General features: G+C 47.1%; 1 protein-coding gene across 2 annotated transcripts in view; it reads right to left on the bottom strand.

The window, feature by feature from the left end:
• NTRK3 (neurotrophic receptor tyrosine kinase 3) overlaps positions 1–22,737 on the bottom strand; it is a 473,624-nt gene that overhangs the window by 62,998 nt on the left and 387,889 nt on the right. For both annotated transcript variants that reach the window (XM_049905334.1, XM_049905331.1), the window contains exons 13-14: positions 14,348–14,478; positions 3,937–4,109 (exon numbers count right to left, since the gene is read on the bottom strand). In XM_049905334.1, coding sequence (XP_049761291.1) covers positions 3,937–4,109; positions 14,348–14,478 — 304 coding nt within the window. The remainder of the gene's footprint in view (positions 1–3,936; positions 4,110–14,347; positions 14,479–22,737) is intronic.

The following is a 22,737-nucleotide window of genomic DNA, read 5'->3' as shown; positions in this document are numbered from 1 at the left end:
TAAAATGATAACAAAAATAAGCTCTTACATAGCCCTTGTCATGAACCAAGCACCATTCTGAGTGTTTTAAGCATCTTCATTCATCTGATCCTCCCACCCCAATTCTGAGACAAGACGAGGAAACTGCTGCACAAAGGGACCAGGTCACCTGGCCAAAGTCACAGAGGTCACAGAGAGGCCACATGCGGAATCAAGAGGCAGAATCTGAAGGCAGACATCTGGCTCTAGAGGACAGCTTCTTAAGCTCTAATGAGTACCAGAAGGGAGAGGCTTGTTAAAACAGATTCCAGGGCCCCAACTCTGAGATCCTGATTTGGTTAAAAAACAAAAAATAGTTGCCTTTTGGGTCCACTCCAACTCATGGAGGCCCAGTGGAGTCAGTGTAGAACTGTGTTCCACTGGGTTTTCAGTGGCTGATTTTTTGGAATTAGATCTCCAGACCTTTCTACCAAGGCACATCTGGTTGGACTCAAACCTCCAACTACCCAGGAACTCTGCTGATTCAGCAGGTGCCCATGAGTTTTCATTCCTCACAAGCGCTGGGTGCTGACACTGCTGGTCTCCAGCCAGGACTCTGAGTAGCAAGACTCTGAGTCCACACTGTGACCACTCCACACTCTGCCTAGGCCTGGGATGACGAGGTGCCCTGACCTGCAGCAGAGGTCTGGGTGTCCCAGTCCACCTCCATCACAAATCATGTCCCAGACCTGTTACCCCACACCTTGCCCTGTCATATCAGTCACTTTTACTGTTCGCTCGTTTCTCCAGAAAGCCCAATGAGCCATGACCACACCCAGGGCCCTTATTTATGAAGTTGTGGGCAAGGAGCCCTTGTGGACAGCGCAGCCTTGACCTGTTTTACTGCTTCTCCAATTTCCACTGAAAAAAGGCACTGTTAAATAAGAACACGTTTGTTTTATTATCTCCTGTGGGATTTTTTAGCCCACCAAGTTCTTCAGGAGGGGAGCTGCAGCATCAGCTCACAAGGAAGGGGCAGTGGACAGGCCCCCCTCTTGTCCATGAGGAGAGGACCTTCCAGCCAGCCCCTAAAACCCACTGACGTTGAGTCATGAGAGTAGGCGAGGCAGACCTGGGGCCATGGAGACCAAGGTGTGAAAGCAGCCTGCCAGCCACCTCGCAGGAGGGCTTGAGGTGGCTTGCCGCTGGGAACTGCAGCCACCAGGGACATCTGGAGAAACCCACTCTTGATAGACAGCCCAGGAAGACAGATCACTGGCATCTGCTGGGAATCTGGCCATCTGTGAAGGCCAAAATCTAGATGGTGTTCCCCCAAAATGCCCCTTGTTTGGGCCTTGACTTGGATAGACTCCCCATGATGTCCTCAGGAAGGGAGCCCATGGAGAGACACTGAGGCCTCAGTCAAGTCAAGGCCAAAGATCTGTCTCCTTCCTTTTTGCCGGCTTTTCCTTTTCTTATTTGAGGCTTCTCCCAACCCTTGCCTCTCTTCTTGTCTCACACATTTTATCTCCCTTCTGTCCATTTTTTTCTTCCTCTTCATTTATCTGGGGCATGACAGTGAGATTGAGAGGCCCCCAGGAGCCCTATTTAGCCCAGCTGGTGGCACAGTGGTTAAGAGCTACAGCTGCTAATCAAAAGGTCAGCAGTTCGAATCTACCAACTGCTCCTTGAAAACCCTATGGGACAGCTCTACTCAGTCCTATCAGGTCGCTAGGAGTTGTAATCAACTCTACGGCAACAGATTTTTTGGACTCCTGGTGGCGTAGTGGTTAAGAGCTCAGCTGCTAACCAAATGGTTGGTGGTTCAAATCCACCGGCCACTCCCTGGAAATCCTATGGAAGCAGTTCTACTGTGTCCTATATGGTCGCTATGAGTCAGAATCGACTCAACAGCAACGGATGTTTTTTGGGTTTGGGGTGGCACTTGGGCTGAAGACACTACTGAATGGATGGAGAGGATGTGGGACAATTGGATAGGTCCCTCTGACCCCAGGGGAAAGAAGCACAGGGAGAGACAGATCCTGAGCATTGGGGAAAGGAGTCACCTGGATAGAAGCTATCACGGTTCACAGTTCTGATAAAATAATAATAGTAATGATTTTAATAGTGGCCACCATTGGTTGAATACCTAGGTACAGGCAAAACTCACCTGTGAAAGCTGAAACCTGTGTAAAGAGGAAACCTATCAGAGAAGGAAAACTCAAATATTTTCCACTAAAATAAGCAATAAAAAAGTGATAAGACTGCACCCTGTCAAAGGTGAAAAACTTTCGAGACCTGGGAAAACAAGGCAGTCCCGTTCAGTTCCGGCTCTCACAGGCTTCACTGTACAAATATAGCCATTTAATACTCATAACTGCAACTGTGGCACAGTTAGTGAAGCTCTTGTTTTCTAGGAGAGAAAATTAAGGTTTAATAACTTCCTCCAGATTATATCACTAAGATGTGAAAAATCCAGCATTAGAACCCCAAATCTGGCTTATGCTAAAAACCAAGTATTTGATGAAAGCCAGCATCAGGTTTAGAACATCCTACGGGCACTTAAAATTCCTTCAGAGCCTCTTTTGGTCAACCCAGAGTGAATTCCACAGAGTTCTCCAGCCTATTACTCCTCCAGCCCCTTCCTATCCCCCCTTAAAACCATGACACCTTGTTGAATATCCCACTTCAAGGGGAAGACCTCAGTTTTTGATGAGTGGGGTAGAGCCTTCTGTTACCTAAGTTTGAACTCTGGAAATCTCTTTCTCAGCCACAGAATTTAAAAGAATTTAAATGGTGACTGTGGCAGAGGCCACACCCTATGTATCCAGGACCTGAGTGTTTGACCAGCTTCCTAGGACCTCAAGTCCACAGACTGTCGTACCTGGCTGTGGGCTGTTCCACCACACCGGGGCAATAGTTGGAGGTGTTAGTCATGGAAGGCAGCCATGTTATCACTCTGCTCTGGTGGTGAGATGCTATGTCTTCCATGGAGAAGGACCCACCCCTGAAACTCCAACCAGGTCTTCTGGCTGGGAGCCAGACTTTACCAGTCTCTTACCAACCCCATGGAGAACTGGCAAGGCAATCTTCCTCTGAACCTGAAGAAACTCTCCTTACAAGAAATCCACTGTTTCTAGAACAGGGCTGTGCACTAGAACTTCCTGAGCTGATGGAAATGTTCCATGCTTGTACTTCCTAGTATGATAGCCACTAGCTAGATGTGGCTACTGGGTACTTGAAATGTGGCTAGTGTAACTGGAGAACTGAATTTTTAAATTTCACTTAATTTCAATTCAAATAGCCACATATGACTGACTACCTTACTGGACAGCACAATCCTAGAATTTAACTAAGGAAATTCTTTTCTTTTATAACCACGTTGGTATCCTAATGAGCTTGTAGCCTTGTGCCTTCTTATTCCTTGTCAAAGGATGGCTGGCAAGAAGGCTTCCAGAAGGGGTGCAAGTGGGGAGCCTAAGACAGAAAGGGGCAAAGCTATTTACAAGATCATTGGAAGAGATGGTCTTGGAACCTGAGGGTTATAAGTTATAACCCAGCCAATCCTCTGAGTGCCCTCCTTGGCCCCATTCCCGACCCTGCTCTTCTCATCCACTTTGGAATCAGGAAAGAGGGTACAAGTTTCTTGTCACATCATCCTCCAACCTCCCTCTCCTCTCCCCCGCCCCCACAGGAAGTCAGGGACAAAGGCCTGAATCTAGCTGCTCAGGGGTGGATACATACAAAAAAAATGGTTTTCCCTGTTGCCATCAAGTGGATTCTGACTAATAACGACCCTACAGGACAGAGTAGAACTGCCTCATGGGGATTCCAAGGCTGTAATCTTTATGTCTTTGGCTGGTAGGTTCAAACAGCCAATCTTTCAATTAGCAGCTGAGCACTTACCCACTGCACCACCAGGGCTCCTCAGGAAGAAAGGCAGCTTCCCATTTCTCATTCTCAGATGATCCTCCTTACCTGAGAAACTTGTTCAGGTCTCCATGCTTCATGTACTCAAAGACCATGATGAGGGGGTCTCCGTCGCCGCACACGCCATAGAACTTGACAATGTGCTCATGCTGCAGGTTGGTGAGCAGCTCGGCCTCCCGCTGGAAGTCCTTCCTGGCGGCCAGGGTGGGGTCCTTCAGGGCCTGGAAACGCAGAACACTGGCTTTTAGCAACTACAGTGCAGCGATCACTCTGTTCTCCTGGGAACAAAGCTGACACCCACACACTGGGTTCCCAATAAAGAAGATTGTGATTCAGGGTATAAGGAGCCCTGGTGGCACAATGTTTAAGCACTTGGCTATTAACCAAAAGGTCGGTGGTTCCAACTCATCAGGGGCTCCAGGAAGAAAAGACCTGGTGATCTGCTCCCACAAAGATTACAGCCTTGGAAAACCTATGGGGCAGTTCTACTCTGTCCTGTAGTGTTCCTATGAGTCGGAATCCACTCGATGGCAACAGAGAAAACCAATTTTTTCTTACGCAGTTCTTCTCTGCTGTACAGGGTCACTATGAGTCAGAATCAACTTGACGGCACTCAGCAACAGCAACAAGGACGAAAAGGCTAAATAACAACAGCAAGGCCCGACTCCTTCCTCCTGCAGCATTTGGATTCTTGTAGAAAGAGAAACCAAATTTTCTGATACCTTTGCCTCACCTACTTGCCACCGATTTCAATCTATATTCCTCTCAGAGACCTAGGCTTCCTCAGAGACAGATGTGAATGGCAGGGGGAGGGGCAGTGAGACAGAAGGCCTGACAAAGCCCCCTTCCCGTGAACATTCCTTTGAAGAAATGGTTTCAGTGGTAAAATAAACTACTTGAAAACCACTGCCCCAATTAGTTTAACTTTATATATTAGTTTTTTTATATGTCCATTAAAAAAAAAAATTGTCTTTGAGTCAATCGCAACGCGCAGTGACCTCGTGTGTGTCAGAGTAGAACTGTGCTCCAGAGGGGTTTCGATGGCTGATTTTTTGGAAGTAGATTACCAGGCCTTTCTTCCAAGGTGCCTCTGGGTGGACTCGAACCTCCAACCTTTTGGTTAGCAGCTAAGCACGTGAACTATTTGCACCACCTATGGACTCTGAGGTCTTTTAAGCCCACCTAGGGACCCTGGTTTTCACTGGCTAATGCTTTTCAGAAGTAGACTGCCAGGTCCTTCTTTCTAGTCTGCCTTAGTCTGGAAGCTCAGCTGAAACCTGTGCTCCATGGGTGACCCTGCTGATATCTGAATATTGGTGGCATAGCTTCCAGCATCACAGCAACACACAAGCCCCCACAGTACGACAAACTGACAGACACGTGGGGGGAATGCGAAAGTTGGAAAAAAAGAAGAAGGATCAGTAGTTGGAAAATATGGCCTTGGGGATAGAAACAATGCTGGAGATCGAATGATAGAATTTTGCAAGACCAGCGGCTTCTTCATTGCAAATACCTTCTTTCACCAACATAAACGGTGACTATACACATGGACCTCGCCAGATGGAACACACAGAAATCAAATTGACTACATCTGTGGAAAGAGATAATGGAAAATCTCAATATCATCAGTCAGAACAAGGCCAGGGGCCGACTGTGGAACAGACCATCAATGGCTCATATGCAAGTTCAAGCTGAAATTGAAGAAAATCAGAGCAAGTCCACGAGAGCCAAAATATGACCTTGAGTATATCCCACCTGAATTTAGAGATCATCTCAAGAATAGATTTGACACATTGAACACTAGTGACCAAAGACCAGACAAGTTGTGGAATGACATCAAGGACATCATCCATGAAGAAAGCAAGAGGTCACTGAAAAGACAGGAAGGAAAGAAAAGACCAAGATGGATGTCAGAGGAGACTCTGAAACTTGCTCTTGAGCATCGAGCAGCTAAAGCAAAAGGAAGAATTGATGAAGTGAAGGAACTGAACAGAAGATTTCAAAGGGCCTCTTGAGAAGACAAAGTATTATAATGATGTGCAAAGAGCTGGAGATGGAAAACCAAAAGGGAAGAACACGCTCGGCGTTTCTCAAGCTGAAAGAACTGAAGAAAAAATTCAAACCTCAAGTTGCAATAGTGAAGGATTCTATGGGGAAAATATTAAACGACACAGAAAGCATCAAAAGAAGATGGAAGGAATACACAGAGTCATTATACCAAAGAGAATTAGTCGATATTCAACCATTTCAAGAGGTGGCATATGATCGGGAACCCATGGTACTGAAGGAAGAAGTCTAAGCTGCTCTGAAGGCATTGGCGAAAAACAAGGCTTCAGGAATTGATGGAATATCAATTGAGATATTTCAACAAACAGAGGCAGCGCTGGAGGTGCTCACTCGTCTATGCCAAGAAATATGGAAGACAGCTTCCTGGCCAACTGACTGGAAGAGATCCATATTTATGCCTATTCCCAAGAAAGGTGATCCAACCGAATGTGGAAATTATAGAACAATATCGTTAATATCACACAAAAGCAAAATTTTGCTGAAGATCATTCAAAAACAGCTGCAGCAGTGTATCGACAGGGAACTGCCAGAAATTCAGGCTGGTTTCAGAAGAGGATGTGGAACCAGGGATATCATTGCTGATGTCAGATGGATCCTGGCTGAAAGCAGAGAATACCAGAAGGATGTTTACCTGTGTTTTACTGATTATGCAAAGGCATTCGACTATGTGGATCATAACAAACTATGGATAACACTGGGAAGAATGCGAATTTCAGAACACTTAATTGTGCTCATGAGGAACCTTTACATAGATCAAGAGGCAGTCGTTCGGACAGAACAAGGGGATACTGATTGGTTTAAAGTCAGGAAAGTTATTCTTTTACCATACCTATTTAATCTGTATGCTGAACAAATAATCCGAGAAGCTGGACTATATGAAGAAGAACGGGGCATCAGGATTGGAGGAAGACTCATTAACAACCTGTGTTATGCAGATGACACAACCTTGCTTGCTGGAAGTGAAGAGGACTTGAAGCACTTACTAATGAAGATCAAAGACCACAGCCTTCAGTATGGATTACACCACAACATAAAGAAAACAAAAATTCTCACAACTGGACCAATGAGCAACATCATGATAAACGGAGAAAAGATTGAAGTTGTCAAGGGTTTCATTTTACTTGGATCCACAATCAACAGCCATGGAAGCAGCAGTCAAGAAATCAAAAGATGCACTGCATTGGGCAAATCTGCTACAAAGGACCTCTTCGAAGTGTTGAAGAGCAAAGATGTCACCCTAAAGACTAAAGTGCACCTGACCCAAGCCATGGTATTTTCAATCACATCATATGCATGTGAAAGCTGGACAATGAATAAGGAAGACCGAAGAAGAGTTCACACCTTTGAATTGTGGTGTTGGCGAAGAATATTGAATATACCATGAGGTGCCAAAAGAACGAACAAATCTGTCTTGGAAGAAGTGAGGTCAGAATGCTCCTTAGAGGCAAGGATGGCAAGGTTGCGTCTTACATACTTTGGACATGTTGTCAGGAGGGATCAGTCCCTGGAGAAGGACATCATGCTTGGCAGAGTACAGGGTCAGCGGAAAAGAGGAAGACCCTCAACGAGGTGGATTGACACAGTGGCTGCAACAATGAGCTCAAGCATAACCACAGTTGTGAGGATGGCGCAGGACCAGTCAGTGTTTCGTTCTTTTGTGCATAGGGTCGCTATGAGTTGGAACCGATTTGACGGCACCTAACAAGAACAACAACAGGGACCCTGGAGGAAACCCTGGTGGTGTAGTGGTTGAGTTTGGCTGCTAACCAAAAGGTCGGCAGTTCAAACCCACTAGGTGCTCCTTGGAAACCTTGTGGAGCTGTTCTACTCTGTCGTATAGGGTTGCCATGAGTCGGAATTGACTCGACACAATGGGTTTGATTTTTTTGATTTGGAGGGACCCTGGAGAGGGGAGTGCTGGGTAGACGCGGCAACGTTGGCTCAGCCAACGAGGAGCTGTGGAGGGAACAGTCCTTGTCCTCTGGAGGAGCAGCGTGTTCAGGCGTTTCCACACCTTACCCCACGAGGTTGGAAGGCAGATGGGGCCAAACATCCATTCATTTCACCTGACACAGTTTACTGCCCTCAATAGACACAACACGAGAAAATGAGGAAGTGGGCGTGAAGTCTGCTTGCCATTTGCAGATTAGTGAAATTCTAGTACAGACTGGAGAATATTTTGCCTTCTCTGCCAGGCATCTGGCGTTTTCTGGTTATTCAGGCAGACTGGCCTCCCCTGTACGTCAGGGCGCTGAAGAAAGCCTCCTTAGCTAGAAATCTTTCTTCTTTCCCAGGCAGCTCCCATTAGGTGAAATGCACAGGGCTACTTGGACCTGGAGCCCCTGGGTGGTATAAACGGTTAATGCACTTGGCTGCTAACCAAGAGGTTAGAGGTTCAAGTCCACCCACAGTTGCCTTTGAAGGGGCCTGGAGATCATATTCTGAAAAATCAGCCATTGAAAACCCTATGGAACACAGTTCTACTCTGACACACATAGGATCCCCATGAGTCAGAATCCACTTGATGGCAACTGGTTTTCTGGCTTAGGTTTTCAGCAATTCAGGAGTGTCGTTGTTGTTATTGTGTGCTGTCAAGTCAGTTCTGACTCATAGTGACTCTATATGACAGAGTAGAACTGCCCTATACGATTTCCTACATTGTGATCTTATGGGAGACGATTGCCAGGTCTTTTCTCCTGTGGAGCCTCTAGGTAGGTTCAAACGGCTGACCTTTGGTTAGCAGGTGAGTACTTAACCATTGTGCCCTCTCAGGAGTGTAAATATGCAATCGTCTAGGGGTTTTCTCAGACTCCTATCAGTTATTAGAGATTATGAACTCTTAGCATTAAAATGGCTCTAGGTATCATCTATTCTAACCTGTTCATTTCAGAGTTGGAAACTGAGGCCCAGCCCAGTCTGGGGTCAGTCCACTTCATTTATCTTAAACTGTAGAAGTTGAGAGTTAGATTGAACGTCTGAGGTCCCTTGATCCAGAGCCTTTGATCTGGGTTCCACAGTGTCCCCCGAGTTCAACAGTGATGCCTCTCTGGCAACCAAGAGGGCTGTGGCCTCTCAGGCAAAGATAAGCTGTACCCTACTTCAATCAGCAGTACCACTAAAAAGTTAACATTTGCGGGTTCCACAAAAAAGTGCTTATTAAATGACTGTACTGCTAACTAGAAGGCTCTCTAGTGTGTATTTTTCAGATGAGAAAACTGAGGCCCGGGACAGAGAAGTGACTTGCCAGAGATCGTAGGGTAGGCACTTGGGGCTGGAGCACAGGACACGTTTTCGCTAACCTACCTGCTTGAATTAATTAATCGGATGATTCCGTCACTAGGCAGTCTCCCAAGGAACAATGGGCAGAGGAGTGAAAGGGCAGGGGAGAGGTCAGCAAAGGTGAGGACTGTGGGCTGCCAACAGCGGGGTCAGGCCCAGCAACGATGCCAGGCTTATAGGGCAGGCCAAGGATGGTGGGAAAGTTGAAGACGCACCAGCTCCGCTGCCAACTTTGACTGGCCCTGATTTTACGCACTCTCCACTTCACCTCTGGCTGCCTGCTCTAGGACTAAACCAGTTTCCATTAAGTTGACTTTGACTTGTGGAGACCCCATGTGTGTCAGAGGAGAACTGCCCTCCATAGGGTTTTTAATGGCTGTGACCTTTCAGATGTACATTGCCAGGACTTTCTTCTGAGGTGCATCTGGGGGGACTCGAACTTCCAACCTTTACGTTAGCAGCCACATGTTAGGCGTTTGTACCACCCAGGGCCTCCCTGCTCTGGAAAGCTACCTAATAATAAAGGAATAGGCTGTAGTGTTCACCTACAACCATAACAGAGACATTTGCGAAGCCTTCTTGCTGTGAATAGAAGAATTCAGAGTCCTAGTGAGAGACAGCTTCTCCTGGTGACCCAGCTCTTGGCCCAGCTCTGAGCTACATGGGCTGGGGTGTGGTTATAGGATCACTGCCAGTGATTTCTTTCTTTTCACGAAAAAAAAAAGAGCCCAGCATGGGTGGGATGGGAGAGTATAAAGATTTATGTGAATGCTGGATTTATGAGAGCGAAAAGTAGATCAAATTTGGGGCCAGCCAAATGGCCTTGCTCCATCTCTTTATATCATTCTCTCACACAGTCTGGACACCAGTGGCAGTCATTGGATATTTCCGTTCTCTTCCCTTGAGCAGTGCCAGCCAGGGTCCCCCAGGCTGACTCCCTGCACTATGAGCAGGTATGAGTTCCCAGTGCAGGGGATGGAGCACAAAGCAACCCCTCTGTCTTTGAGACTTGCTGCACACTTTCTCTGGACCTTACCACTAATCCTCTCTCTGCTTTCAAAATGGGTCTTCTAGTTCCTGGCCCATACGTGGAGTTGTTACGTAACTGGCAAAGAGTGGCGTTGGCAACTGGGGTTCAGAGTTACGAGTGGCCCCACTCACCTAGAACGTGATGCAGTTGGGACAAAGATGGCAGGAAGAGAATAATGAGAGGAAAACTCGGCCAAAGACTCTTCCCCACTCCTCTTGGTAGAGTCCATATCCAATGCCTTCTTTGTAGCTGGGAAATTGCAAAATGGGTCACAAGTCCGTGTCATAGGACAGAACCACATCTCTAGAAATTGCGTCTGCACAAAGCCTGAGCTCACAGGAAAGTGGGCTTTGCCAAGGGGCCTCTAAAGGATACATCCTAGGTGCCACAAAAGCAGCTCACTCTTTGCACTCATATTTCATTGGTCTTTATAACTTTTCATTGCATTAAGTGATTACAGTTGTTAGCAGGTTTAACTGTCATAAATAAGTTTTGGAACAATCACAGCCAGCTCTCTCGGTAAGCCCCTCTCTGGGGCAAAAGTATCTCTCTGGATATGCTACTAGCTGGCACTGGGGTGGGGGGGTGCGTGTGTAGGGTATAATGGGTGCCAGTCAGTATGTTTTACAGTTAATCTGTCCAGGCATGTAGATATAGCTCAGTTGAGAGTGTTTCTGGCCAAGAGGACAATAAGTGCAAAGGCCCTGGGGTAGGGAAAATCTTGGAGGGTACAAGGGACGGAAAGACCAATGACAGTGAAATGTAACGAATGAGGGTAACACATTGATTTATCACAAAGTGAACAGTGTGTTAGTCACATAGGACAAAAATAAAACATTCCCAGCCCCAAAAGTCATCCTCGTGCCCTGCTCCTCAGCCACTATGCCCTCTCTCACCCCAAAAGTAACCACTCCTATGGAATTCATGTTTTTACTTTTTCAAAAATAGTTTTTACCACTTAAGTATGAATCCCTAAACACTAGTACTTAGTTTTGCTTGCCTTTTGAACATTTTACATATGGAATTATACAGACAGAATCATGTATATAGATTACATTTCCGCCAGCAGAGTGTGAGGGTTGTAATTGCTCCATCTCATTGGCAGCACTTGGTATTATCATTGCTATTTAGCCACTCTGGTGGGTATATACGATATCTCAGGATGGTTTAGTTTGCATTTCTCTGATGACTGATAAGGTTGGGCACCTTCTTCATATACTTATTGGTCATTCGGGTATCAGAAAAGACCCTTTTAAGATCTGCTGAGCGAGCGTATTATTTGTCAAATGACTATTTAAAAGTGACACCACTTATTTTAAAAAAACACGAGTTTCATGATTTGCATGTCACACTTACATTGCATATAAATATACAAATCATACTCCATCTTGCCCTGCTCTCCATTTCTTTCATGGGCATTCATCTTGTTTCCCCAACCAACTGCAAATGCCTTAAGCACAAAGGCTGTGACTTCTGCTTATAAAAACAACTCTTGCCAATTGAGTTAAAACCATGATTTTGGAAAAGTCTGATCTTGCTTATATGGGGGTAATGGTGGTTCAGTGATAGAATTCTCACCTTCCACACAGGAGACTCGGGTTTGGTTCCCAGCCAACGTACCCCATGCTCACCTGTTTATCACCATGCACCTGTTTATCAGTATAGGCTATGATGCTGAACAGGTTTTAGTGGAGCTTCCAGACTAAGACAGGCTGGGAAGAAAGGCCTGGTGATCTACTTCCAAAAATCAGTCAGTGAAAGCCCTATAGATCCAACAGTTTGGTTCTGTTGGGCATGGAGCTGCCATGATGGCATGACCTACCTGAAGCCAGCTAACAACAATTTCGGTTATGCTTGTATATGTTCTCTGGGAGCACACAATTATGCTGCATCAATATGAAACCAAATTCAAAAGGAAGGAGCCTACAAAAAAGAGTAAAATCTAAAGAGGGAGTAGGTAAAGTGCTTCTCAGAGTCTCTCTGGAAGGATGGACACCTTCTCCAGGGGTTGGTCACTGGACGGATACACTGGGTGGTGAATGGTGTACACCCAGAGCACTCATCTCCTCAAGGCTCCATGACCCAAGGAGAGAAGGAAACCCTTTTACCAGGGTGAAAAGAGAAACACACTTCTGCATTACCCAGTCTGGAAGCTGCCCCTTAATGCTCAACCACTCGGAAGGAAACATTTTCCAGGGTTTTAAGCCATCATTCCATTTCTTGCTCAAAGTGCAAGCAGCATCTGTTCACTCAACAGGGCCCAAACAGATGCTACAGCACCCAGTGGGTTAGTGACATCCTATAAATTAAAAGCACTGAGGCAGGGCAGGTTTTAAGCTTAGGGACAATATTAGAAAACTTATCACATCCCTGGTCTAAGCTGTTTAAAGACACCCTTCACTCTTTTATGGAGACACATTGAACAAGTTCGTTCTCAGGATGTTCAGTAATTATAATCATTAGCCCTTCGTGGGGGTGATACTCTACTCCTTATTATTCTCTAGAGCAGTGGTCAGCACACTATGCTTGTTTTTGTAAAAAGTTTTGTTGTAACACAGCTATCCTCATTTGTTGATGTATTGTTGATGGTAGATTTGAGTAGCTTCAATGGAGAACATATAGGCCACAAAATATAAAATATTTCCTATTTGGCCCTCTAGGGGAAAACATCAACCATCCCTGTTCTAGCTGGTCAATGTAAGATTGAGAAGTCCTGTGGCATGTGTCTAAGACTATTCAAGAATACCAGTATCAATAACAATGATGATGATAAAACAAAGAGCACCTACTTTTTATTGAGTATTTATTATGTCCCGACCAGTACACTAAGACTTTTACATACATATGTAATTTAACCACCAACATTCTAAGGAGGAGGTATGATCATTTCTATTACACAGGTAAGAAAACTGAGATCCAAAAAGGTTAACCCTTTGCATAAGGTCAACAGGGAAGAAGTGGTGGGGCTGGGATTCACACCAAGGCTCTCTGAGTCCCATGCTTACTCCCATAACCTGCTACTCCACTGCCTGCATAGGTGGAGGTCATATGACCTCTGGGGACAGAGAGGGTCTGCAGACATGCAGACTGTGAATACAGACACTCAAACGTCACAAACATGAAATGGCCCTGGTGATGCAGGATCACTCAGACTTGTCAGTGCTAACGATGGGCCATTTTGAGGTCCAGGTGAGAGTCCCCATGAGGGACAGTATTTCCTGCTCCTGGACCCCTGGTTGGCCCACACCCCCAAACAACATGCTGAGTCCACATTGGCCTCAGGGCCCGCAGGCTGCATTCAAGGAGGCACGTTCCAGAGAAGGGCTCCCGAGACCCATGTGTGCCTTAGCAGGGCTATCTGATTCTTGTGTGTGTCGATCACGTTCAAAGATTCCTTGGATTTACGGAAGTTGATCATTGCTGTAGGGAGGTTAGAGGGGGGCAACTGGTGGTAGCAAAGCCCCTTCTCTCCTGTCCCAAGTAAATCTACATGGTCCCCTCAGCAACACAGAAGCACTGCAGGTCAGGGACCCATCCAGGGTCTGGCCCTGGATCTCATGTGGGCTATCTAAGAATTTCTTCCAAACTCAGTCACCATTCTCCTTGTGTTAAATATTACCCCTCCCCCAATCTCCTCCTATAATCAGTGATTCTGGCGCCCTTACGTTGTGGTTCCCCGGCTCCTTGAGCAGCCCACCCTTCATCCCTCTCTACTCCTGAGACAGGGTCAGGCACAGAAGACACAGCCTGCAGAGCCACCAAGGAGGGAAGAGGAGAGCAGCCTAGAGATGAGGTGAGCTGAGGGTCTCCAGAAAAATACCAGGGCCTTCCACACAGGGTGCCTATTTTTCCAACTGCACCCCAAGCATCCCCTAAGTGCCACAGCTCTTGACCTCCAAAGCCAAAGAAAGTCATTTTTGATTCAGAGGAAAATTCATTGACCTTGGAGCAAGGTCCACTGATCGCATCTGACAAGGACGCCAGTTTTAACACCATCTTCTAGAATAGGGTGAGCCTTCTCCCTCCCCTTCCTGGCTCCTCCACCAGCACTCTCCCTGGTGGACACCCGCCTCGGAGGTTTACCTTCACCGCCACGAGCATCTTGTCCTTGGTGGGGCTGAGGTTGTAGCACTCAGCCAGGAAGACCTTCCCAAAGGCTCCCTCGCCCAGTTCTCGCTTCAGCACGATGTCCCTTCTCTTAATGTGCTGCACATCTGTGGGAGGGGACAGAGGGGAGAGCAGCAAAGTCAGTCCCAGGTGCTTATCCTCACTTGGAGGACAGCACCGGCATCTAGAGTGGGCAGAAGAGAGCCCGGGTCCGATCCACAAGCAGGGAACTTGGCCATGAAGACTGGCATCACATCACGGTTGGAGAATATGACTGACATTGAATCACACCTCAGTTCTGCCCCTGACTAACCCTTAGCCTCTCCAGACCACAGTTTCCGCAGCTGGAAAACAGAGTCAATACTAGATAACACCGAGGACTCTGGTATTAATTCTCTCTAATTCCTGGAGACAGTATAGGACAGTCTCAATGTTCAATGTGCACTGGAATCCCCTGGGGAATCTTGTTAAAATGCAGATTCCGATTCAGTGGGTCTGGGGTGGGGCCGAGCATCTGCATTTCTAACAAACTCCCAGGTGATGCTGTTGGCCCGTGCACTGCACTGGGAACAGAAAGGCCTCTAGGGTATGGTCAGGATACAGGTTTGAATCGTGGCTCCACCCACTTGTTATATGTTTGAGCTTGGGAAAGTTATTTAACTCCAGACCCTCCATTTCCTCACCTGTAAAATGAGATAATCCACGTCTCGAGCTTGGCCAGTGTTCTTGGCACAAATACACACACGCACACACACACACACTAGCTCTTATTGTTATGTAATAGATGTAACACACCTCACACAGTACCTGGTCCATGACAGGCACCACTAAGTAATAGCTGAAACTCTCTGGGGATAGCCTCTACCTGACAAACCCTTTACCTGTGAGTGAGAGAGAAAAGACCAATAAGATCATGGCAGGGAAGTTTTAGAGACACCCCAGAGCGAGGACCTATGCAAAGAGAAGGTTGCCCCTGCTTCCGCTATCTTAGCAACCTAATTAAAGTCTGTCTGCCAAGAGAAAGCAGAGATGTGACCTCAGCCCTCCCACCTATTTGGAAAGAATCCTGAGAAGAAATCATACAAACAGGGGGCTGGCAATGAAAGGTGTGTGCCTGGAGATTACTCACTGACCTTTATGTTAATTGTTCAACAGGCAGAAGCCTATTAAATAAATACCTGTATGAACATTATGAAGAGTGTTGCAGAACCAGGAAAGAGGGTTGTCTCAAAGGACCTTATTGAAAATGGAAGGTGAAGACCCAGGACCAGGGCCAACTGTCCCCATGAGGAAGAAGACACGTGATCATGTCATGGGAACAGAAAGGCGGAAGGATGATGGTTAGTTTGGGGATTCCTTTCACAGTGGTCTATGTTGTGTGCCATCAAGCTAATTCTGACTCAGCAACCCTAAAGGACAGAATAGAACTGCTTCGTGGAGTTTCCTAGGCTGTAATCTTTATGGGAGCAGATCACCAGGTCTTTTCTCCCCGAGGAGCCTCGGCACTGCCCACCTCTTGGTTAGTAGTGGAGCACTTAACCGTCACACCACCAGGGTTCCTTCCTTTCACAATAGACCACACAAAACATCTTTTTTTTCCTATCAGAGTTCTTGGTGTTCTCATGGTTTCCCAAATGACCTACGCAGCAATGGTCTGTGGGAGGAAGGATTTGCAGACCATTATTTACCTCTAAGGAGCCCTGGTGGTCCAGTGGTTAAAGCACTCAGCTGCTAACTGAAAGGTTGGCAGTTTGAACCCACCAGCTGCTCCAAGGGAGAAAGAAGTGGCAGTCTGCTCCCGTAAAGATCACAGCCTTGGAAACCCTATGGGGTAGTTCTACTCTGTTCTATAGGACTCCTACACATCAGAATCAGCTCGACCACAGTGGATTTTGGTTTATTTACCCTTTTGTCTCCAGCAAGACAGAGCCACAGCCTCATAGCTGCGGGCAGCCGGTCTTCACAGGGTGTAGGGGCATGATGCATTGGCCACAGGGTCAAGTCCTAGTCTTTACAACAAGGTGATGCAAAATCGCTTTCCTTCTTTGTACCCTCTGTCTCCATTTCCCAGCCTTTGAGGAGTGGAATTCACTCCCCTTGAAGGGGAAGGCTAAATAGTCTCCCACTGATAGAAAATGAGAAGTCAGGACCTCTCACGGGAGGCCAGCTGCTCATTGCTGCATAATCCTTCCCAGGTGACTGTTCATGATGCCCAGGTTCTTGCGAGGTGAGCATCCTGGCTAGGCCTCGGGGTACCAGTGATAACTACCTTATAGCTGCCACACCCAGGCCTCTGAACATGCAGAGATTGGTAAGGGACAGGAAGTCAGGGGTGCTTGGTCAATACCTGGATCCTCCAAGCACTGCAGCCTTGCACACCTCATCTGTAAAATGGGTGTGGGAGGATAGTACAAGTTCTACTTACCTATTACCTGAGCTATTGCATGTGAAGTTTGCAAATGTTTAAGTCCTCTGAAATGTCAGTGGTGTTTGGTGTTTTTCAACATTATTGACATTATTTTACAAGAATAAGAATCAAGGGCCAAGTCAGGAGTTCCCAACTGGCAGCTGATATAGGAATACAACCCACAGCCTGAGAACATGCCAGAGAAGCCAAGGAGGGCTGGCAAAGAGCTACTTTGGGAAGGGCCCCCTTTGGCCAGAGCCCCTGCCCAGCCCACCCTTCCTCTTCACTGGAATAGGATAGTGGTTCTCACATCTGAGAGTGCATCAGAATCACCTGGAGGGTTTGTTACAGCAAATCCCCCTTCTCTACCTTCACCCCGAGATTCTGGCTCAGTATGTCCAGGTTGCAGCCTGGGAATGTGCATTTCTAACCAGTTCCCAGGTGATGCTCATGCTGATGCTGCTGGTCCAGGACCACAGTTTGAGAACCATCAGAGCAGGACTACAATGGTGGGTGAGGAATTAGCCTATTGAAGACAGATGTTCACCTTCTTGGCCTCAACAAGTAACCAAAACCAAACCTGTTGCCACTGAGTTTATCTCGACTCATAATGGCTCTATTGGACAGAGTAGAGCTGCCCCATAGGGTTTCCAAGGAGTGCCTGGTAGATTTGAACTGCCGACCTTTTGGTTAGCAGACATAGCTCTTGACCCCTACGCCACCAGCAAGTAACAGTGGCCACAAATATTTTAGTCATGCCACATCTCTAGAAAACCAGGAGGAGATTAGGAGTCCTGGACCTACCTCTGGCCATCTCCCCTCCCAGCTTGACCTAGGTTGGGACAAGTCCCCTCTCACAGTTTCAATTACCCTCTGCAACAGACAACATAAACCAATCCAAATCAGTTGCTGATGAGTCGAGTCTGACTCATGGTGACCCTATGTGTGTCTGAGTAGAACTGTGCTCCACTGGGTTTTCAATGGCTGATTTTTTGGAAGTAGATCGCCAGGCCTTTCTTTTAGTTAGCAGCCAAGCACACTAACCTTTTCCGCCATTTAGGGATTCCTAATGGACATCATACCTCACTTTAATTCTTATGTAGCAATGCACTGGACACATCTATACAAAGGCAAAGCAATATTATATATTTTCCAGGACCTGAAAGTTTCAGGCAGGCCAAGTGGGAGCGGCATCCGAGGAGCCCCTTCCCAACCTCCATCAACATCCTGAGAGCTGGGAGTCTGGCAGCACCTGCAGGGCCAGGGCTGTGGAGGAAAGCTTTGGCAGCTGGGGGCCTTGAAGATGGCAGGGGGCAGGTGACCACAACACTGGGAGCTCTCCTGCTGCATCCCTGCAAGCACGTGAGAAGGGCCTCACAGAAGTTTCCCATGAGCATTTTCCCCAAAACCTGGAAACAGGTTTGTTTGTTTGTTTTTCAGAGATGTGACTCAGAATGCCAGCTCATCCTAGTTGCCTTCAGGACGAAGGTATTTGGAGACCAACACCAGTTCACGATTCCAACTCATGGTGATCTCATGTGTGTCAGAGTGGAATGGTGCTCCATGGGGTTTTCAGTGGATGAGTTTTCAGGTGTAGATCACCAAGCCTTTCTTCCGAGGCACCTCTGGGGGGACTCCAGCCTCTAACCTTTCGGTTAGCAGCTGACTACATGAATCACTTGCACCACCCAGGGACTAGAGACCAATATCTATGCTTAATCTAGATAAGATGGTGGTTAGAACTAGAAGGGGCAGATAGGAATGGAAAATAAAAGCAGGTTCCAGGCCACCATAGACCCTCTTCCAGGAAAGAACATCTTCCCAGGCACGGGGATAAGAAGGGGCTCCATGAGTAACCAGGGAGCTTTGGTAGAGAGAGGCTGGTTTGGGGCCAAAAACATACAGCAAATCACTTCCATGTGGACAACCCTATGTACCAACAATACTCTAGACTCCCACATACCACTTGAGCAGCTTCTTTCCCTGAACCTACATAAGAAGAAGAAAAGGAATTAATTTGTGCCCCAAACCAACCATTTGCTCAACATCTGATTCTTATAATAACCCTGGAAGATAAGTGCTATGGTGCCCTTTTCACAGATGAGAAAACTGAGGCAGGGGTAACTTTCCCAAGTTTACGGAGTCAAAAAGTGGCCAAGGAAGAACTCTTTCTTCTTTTTATGGCTCCCAAGCTGTGTTCTTTTCATTATACTAGGCTGCCTTTACTCTGTCATCCCTACTTTATTGCCTACGAGATGATCCGGTCCATCGTCCTTCTAATCCTGCCTGACTTTCTCTTACCCTGCTCATTACTACAGCATCTTTCCCAGGGAAAGGGCAGGAGCTCCCCTCTTGGAAATCATCAGAGCCCACAAAGCCCTGGGGAGGAGGGTGGGGCGGGGAAAGACTCTGGAAGAAACAGGCCCTGGGGAATGGCTGGAGTGAGCCAGTTCCATGTCTGACATCCATGCACCTATTTGGGTCCTTGTTTGTACTTATTTTTAGCTCACATAGTGCTGTTCAGAGCTGCCTCTGGTGAAGCCATCTGACCCACATGCCAAAGAGTGATGGATTTTCCTAGGAGGAGAGGGCATCAATCTCCTTTTACTGCCTGGCTGGCTGGCCCAGCAGAGCCTGGGTCACAAGGCTCAGACATTGGAACATTGGAAGGGGAGGAGGAGAGAGGCGGGTATACACACAGGCCGTGGGAAGACCTCCTAATCTCCAGCAATGAGGGGCCTGCTGGAGAGAGCAGGAGCTGGTATACAATTGGGGAGGTACTTTGGAAAAGGGAAAGGGTTTCTAGAATCTTCTGGCCTGGCTCTTCCCTAACTCCTTTTTTCAAGAAAGCCACCAGAGGGTTCCACCAGAGAAAGCCAACTGTAGATCTTCTCATTCCCACAGGTCAGCTGGTTTATCAGACACAAATACAGAACAAAGATTTCTGTGTTTCAGTTGCTGCTTCAAGAATTCTCTCTCTGCACTGGGGACCAAGATAACTATTCCGTATGTCTGGGATTCACTTCTGGGAGGTCTTTCAGGCCTGGAGCAAGCTTGACCTAGAGCAGAATCCCCAATCCAACAAGGTGAGCAGACCCCTAAGTACATAAGAAGCCTTCAGGGCCCAAGAGGTCAGTGAACTGACTGTGGTTAACCCCTCTCCTTGCCTCTGTTTACCTGGGCTGTCAGGTCCAGGGAGGGAGAGAGATTGCTACAGCGCCTTCTGTGACCAGCATAGGTCTACTGGACAGACGGATGTGGCCAGAGACAGAGGTGACCTCTGTTAGGTTCACCTCTGTTTTAGGAAAACTGGTGTGTGGCAGGCATAAACTACTTGGCCTTGCTGACCAGAGATGAAGAGGGAGGACAAAGCCCACAAAATGATATTGCTGAAAGATGAGGCCTTGTGAAAAAAAAATAGCTCTGTATCTAAATTCTGACCTTGCCACTAACTGTGTCTTAGCCTCATCAAGCCTTATCTGTAGAACGGGAATGTGAATACCTACTTAGCAGCATTGTTAAAAGAACTGGTTTACAATTTTTAGGTATTAGAGATAATATCTGAAGCATAACGGACATTCAACAAAAGATTGTTTCCTTCCATTCTGCAAGATTTTCATTTTAAGTCAGGGCTCAACCTACTTGCTAATAAGAGAGATGCTTAAGAAATTTGAGAAAAGACGGTGAGTCTCTCCTGAAATAAAGTGGCAGGAGGTTGCTCGGGGGTGGGGTTGCCAGCGCTGACCGGGGTTCACCAGCAGCCTGTCCAAACCTGCCACCACGATATCTGACCTTCCTGGCCTTCAGAGTCCAAAATAGTTTGCAGGAGGAGGTTGGTCAGACAATGAAATAAAGACATCAGGAGGCAGAAACAGCCACCTACTAAAGATTGTATTGATCAGTAGAGAGAAACCAGATTTCTCAAGGTCCGTGGTTATAAATAATGGTGGTCCTGGCTCTGCTGTATGTCAAGTAGCAAGCTCAGTCCCCAAAAGAGAGTGTCCCCCAAGGTCAGACCAGAAAGCCTAACAAACTCATTTGCCACCTCAATGCTTTGGCTCATTATTGTCCCTAGAGGCCATGCATGTGGGCAGTGCTGTGACTGTCTTTCACCAAAGGTTGTGGCCCAAGAACCCCAGAAACAAATCCCCCCAATACCCCAAGGGCTGCCCAGTTACTTTCTCAGCTGACCCCTGATGGGTCATCCTACCCACCCTGCCTTCCCCTTCTTCCCTGGTCCATTTGGGTATCTAGCCTGTAACTGGTTGCTGGCCTCACTGCTGAGACCTCTCAGATCTTTCCCCCATGGATTCCATCTCACTCTGCACTTGTCTCTTTTAGCTTACTGATGTCTCCTGTGGCCTTACTAATGATAGAAATAACTGCCATTGATGGAGCACTTACCTTAGCCAGGCACTGGGCTAACTGAGCTCATGACAGGCATTGTCTTAGTCATCTGCACAACTCTCTTAAATACAAGACGCTGCTACTCCAGTGCTACAGGTGAGGACGCTGAACCTCAAGGAGATAAAGGCATCTGCCCCAGATGACCCAGTTTCTAGAAGGGCTGCCAGGACTGAAAACTCAGCCCATTGGACTCCTAAGTCTTGTATGAAAAGACCTTGCCAGCCTTCACTCATGACAGCCCCCCTCACCTGTGCAACCCCAGAGCAATTCTGCTTTCAGAATTAGCCATGGTGCTTGTTAGGATTTCCTGGGTGGCGCAAACTGTTAAGTGCTTGACTGCTAGTAGAAAAGTTGTGGTTAGAACTCAACCAGGGGTACCTCGGAAGATAGGCCTGGCCACCTGCTTCTGAAAGATCACAGCCTTGAAAATCCTACCGAACACAGTTCTACTCTATAACACATGTAGTTGCTATGAGTCAGAATTGACTTGACAGCAACTAAGAACAACGTGGCGCTTCCTGGAAACCAGTAATGTCTACGAGGGCAGAGCCATGGCATCATGGAACCCATTCTTGCTGCCCATGGTCACTACCGCCTGAACACAATATGAGCAATGGGGATTCCTTCTGGAGAGGAGGATGGCACCAGGAGGCAGAAATGCAAGACCTTAACATTACACGGAAGATCAGAGGTTCCCATAGCTCAGGGGCTCTCACGTTGCAAGCTGGGTCCTGTGGGCAACTGTGTATACAAAGGCAGAGCAAGATTCTTGGCAGGGAGGGAGGCAGGAGCAGGGAGAGGATGAGAAGATCTCTGAGCAGCGTGTGTTTTCTTTGCACTAGCCAGACCCTAGGGTCTCACGCTGCCAAAAATGCTCAGAAGAAAACATTAATTCAATACCACACATTTAATTACACATGAAATGGAATGTCTTTAAATGGAGAAGAATAACATTCCCAGAGCTCCAATGGAGGGTTTTTGAAGTGGCAGGAAGGAGATAGAGTCAGCTCTGAATCTTTGAGGGGGGAAGGAGACTGCGGAGAGACCAGGACCCCTGCCTTTCCTACTGGCAGAAATTTAGGAATTTCTGCCTCCTGTTACACATAAACCTGCCCACGTTGCTTCTCAAGGTCCCACAGTCTGTGTTTCACCCCACCCACGTGGGTAGCAGGACACACTGAGCTAATTTTCCCTCTAATGTTACATAAGAGAGTGACCAGGTGACACTTTGTAGTGGTGTGCAACCAACCCAGCCAGCTCTCCACTCAGGACATAGTCTGGCTAAACTGTTCAAATAGCCACTCATTTCTTGCAAAGTAATCCCAAAATGGTTTAAGGAGTCAGGAAAAAGAGCCTCCTAGGTTCATGGTAAAGGAGCCCTGGTGGTGTAATGGTTAAGTGCTCAGCCGCTAACTGAAATGTTGGCAGTTTGAACCCACCAGTGGCTCCACAGGAGAAAGATGCAGCAGTCTGCTTCTCTAAAGCCTTGGAAACCCAATGTAGTAGTTCTACTCTGTCCTATAGGGTCACTATGAGTTAGAATCAACTCAAT

This window comes from Elephas maximus, chromosome 13 (genome assembly GCF_024166365.1).
Source record: "Elephas maximus indicus isolate mEleMax1 chromosome 13, mEleMax1 primary haplotype, whole genome shotgun sequence".
Lineage (NCBI taxonomy): Eukaryota > Metazoa > Chordata > Mammalia > Proboscidea > Elephantidae > Elephas > Elephas maximus.
The sequence above is the reverse complement of the archived record's forward strand: the minus strand, read 5'-3'. Positions and strand labels throughout refer to the sequence as shown.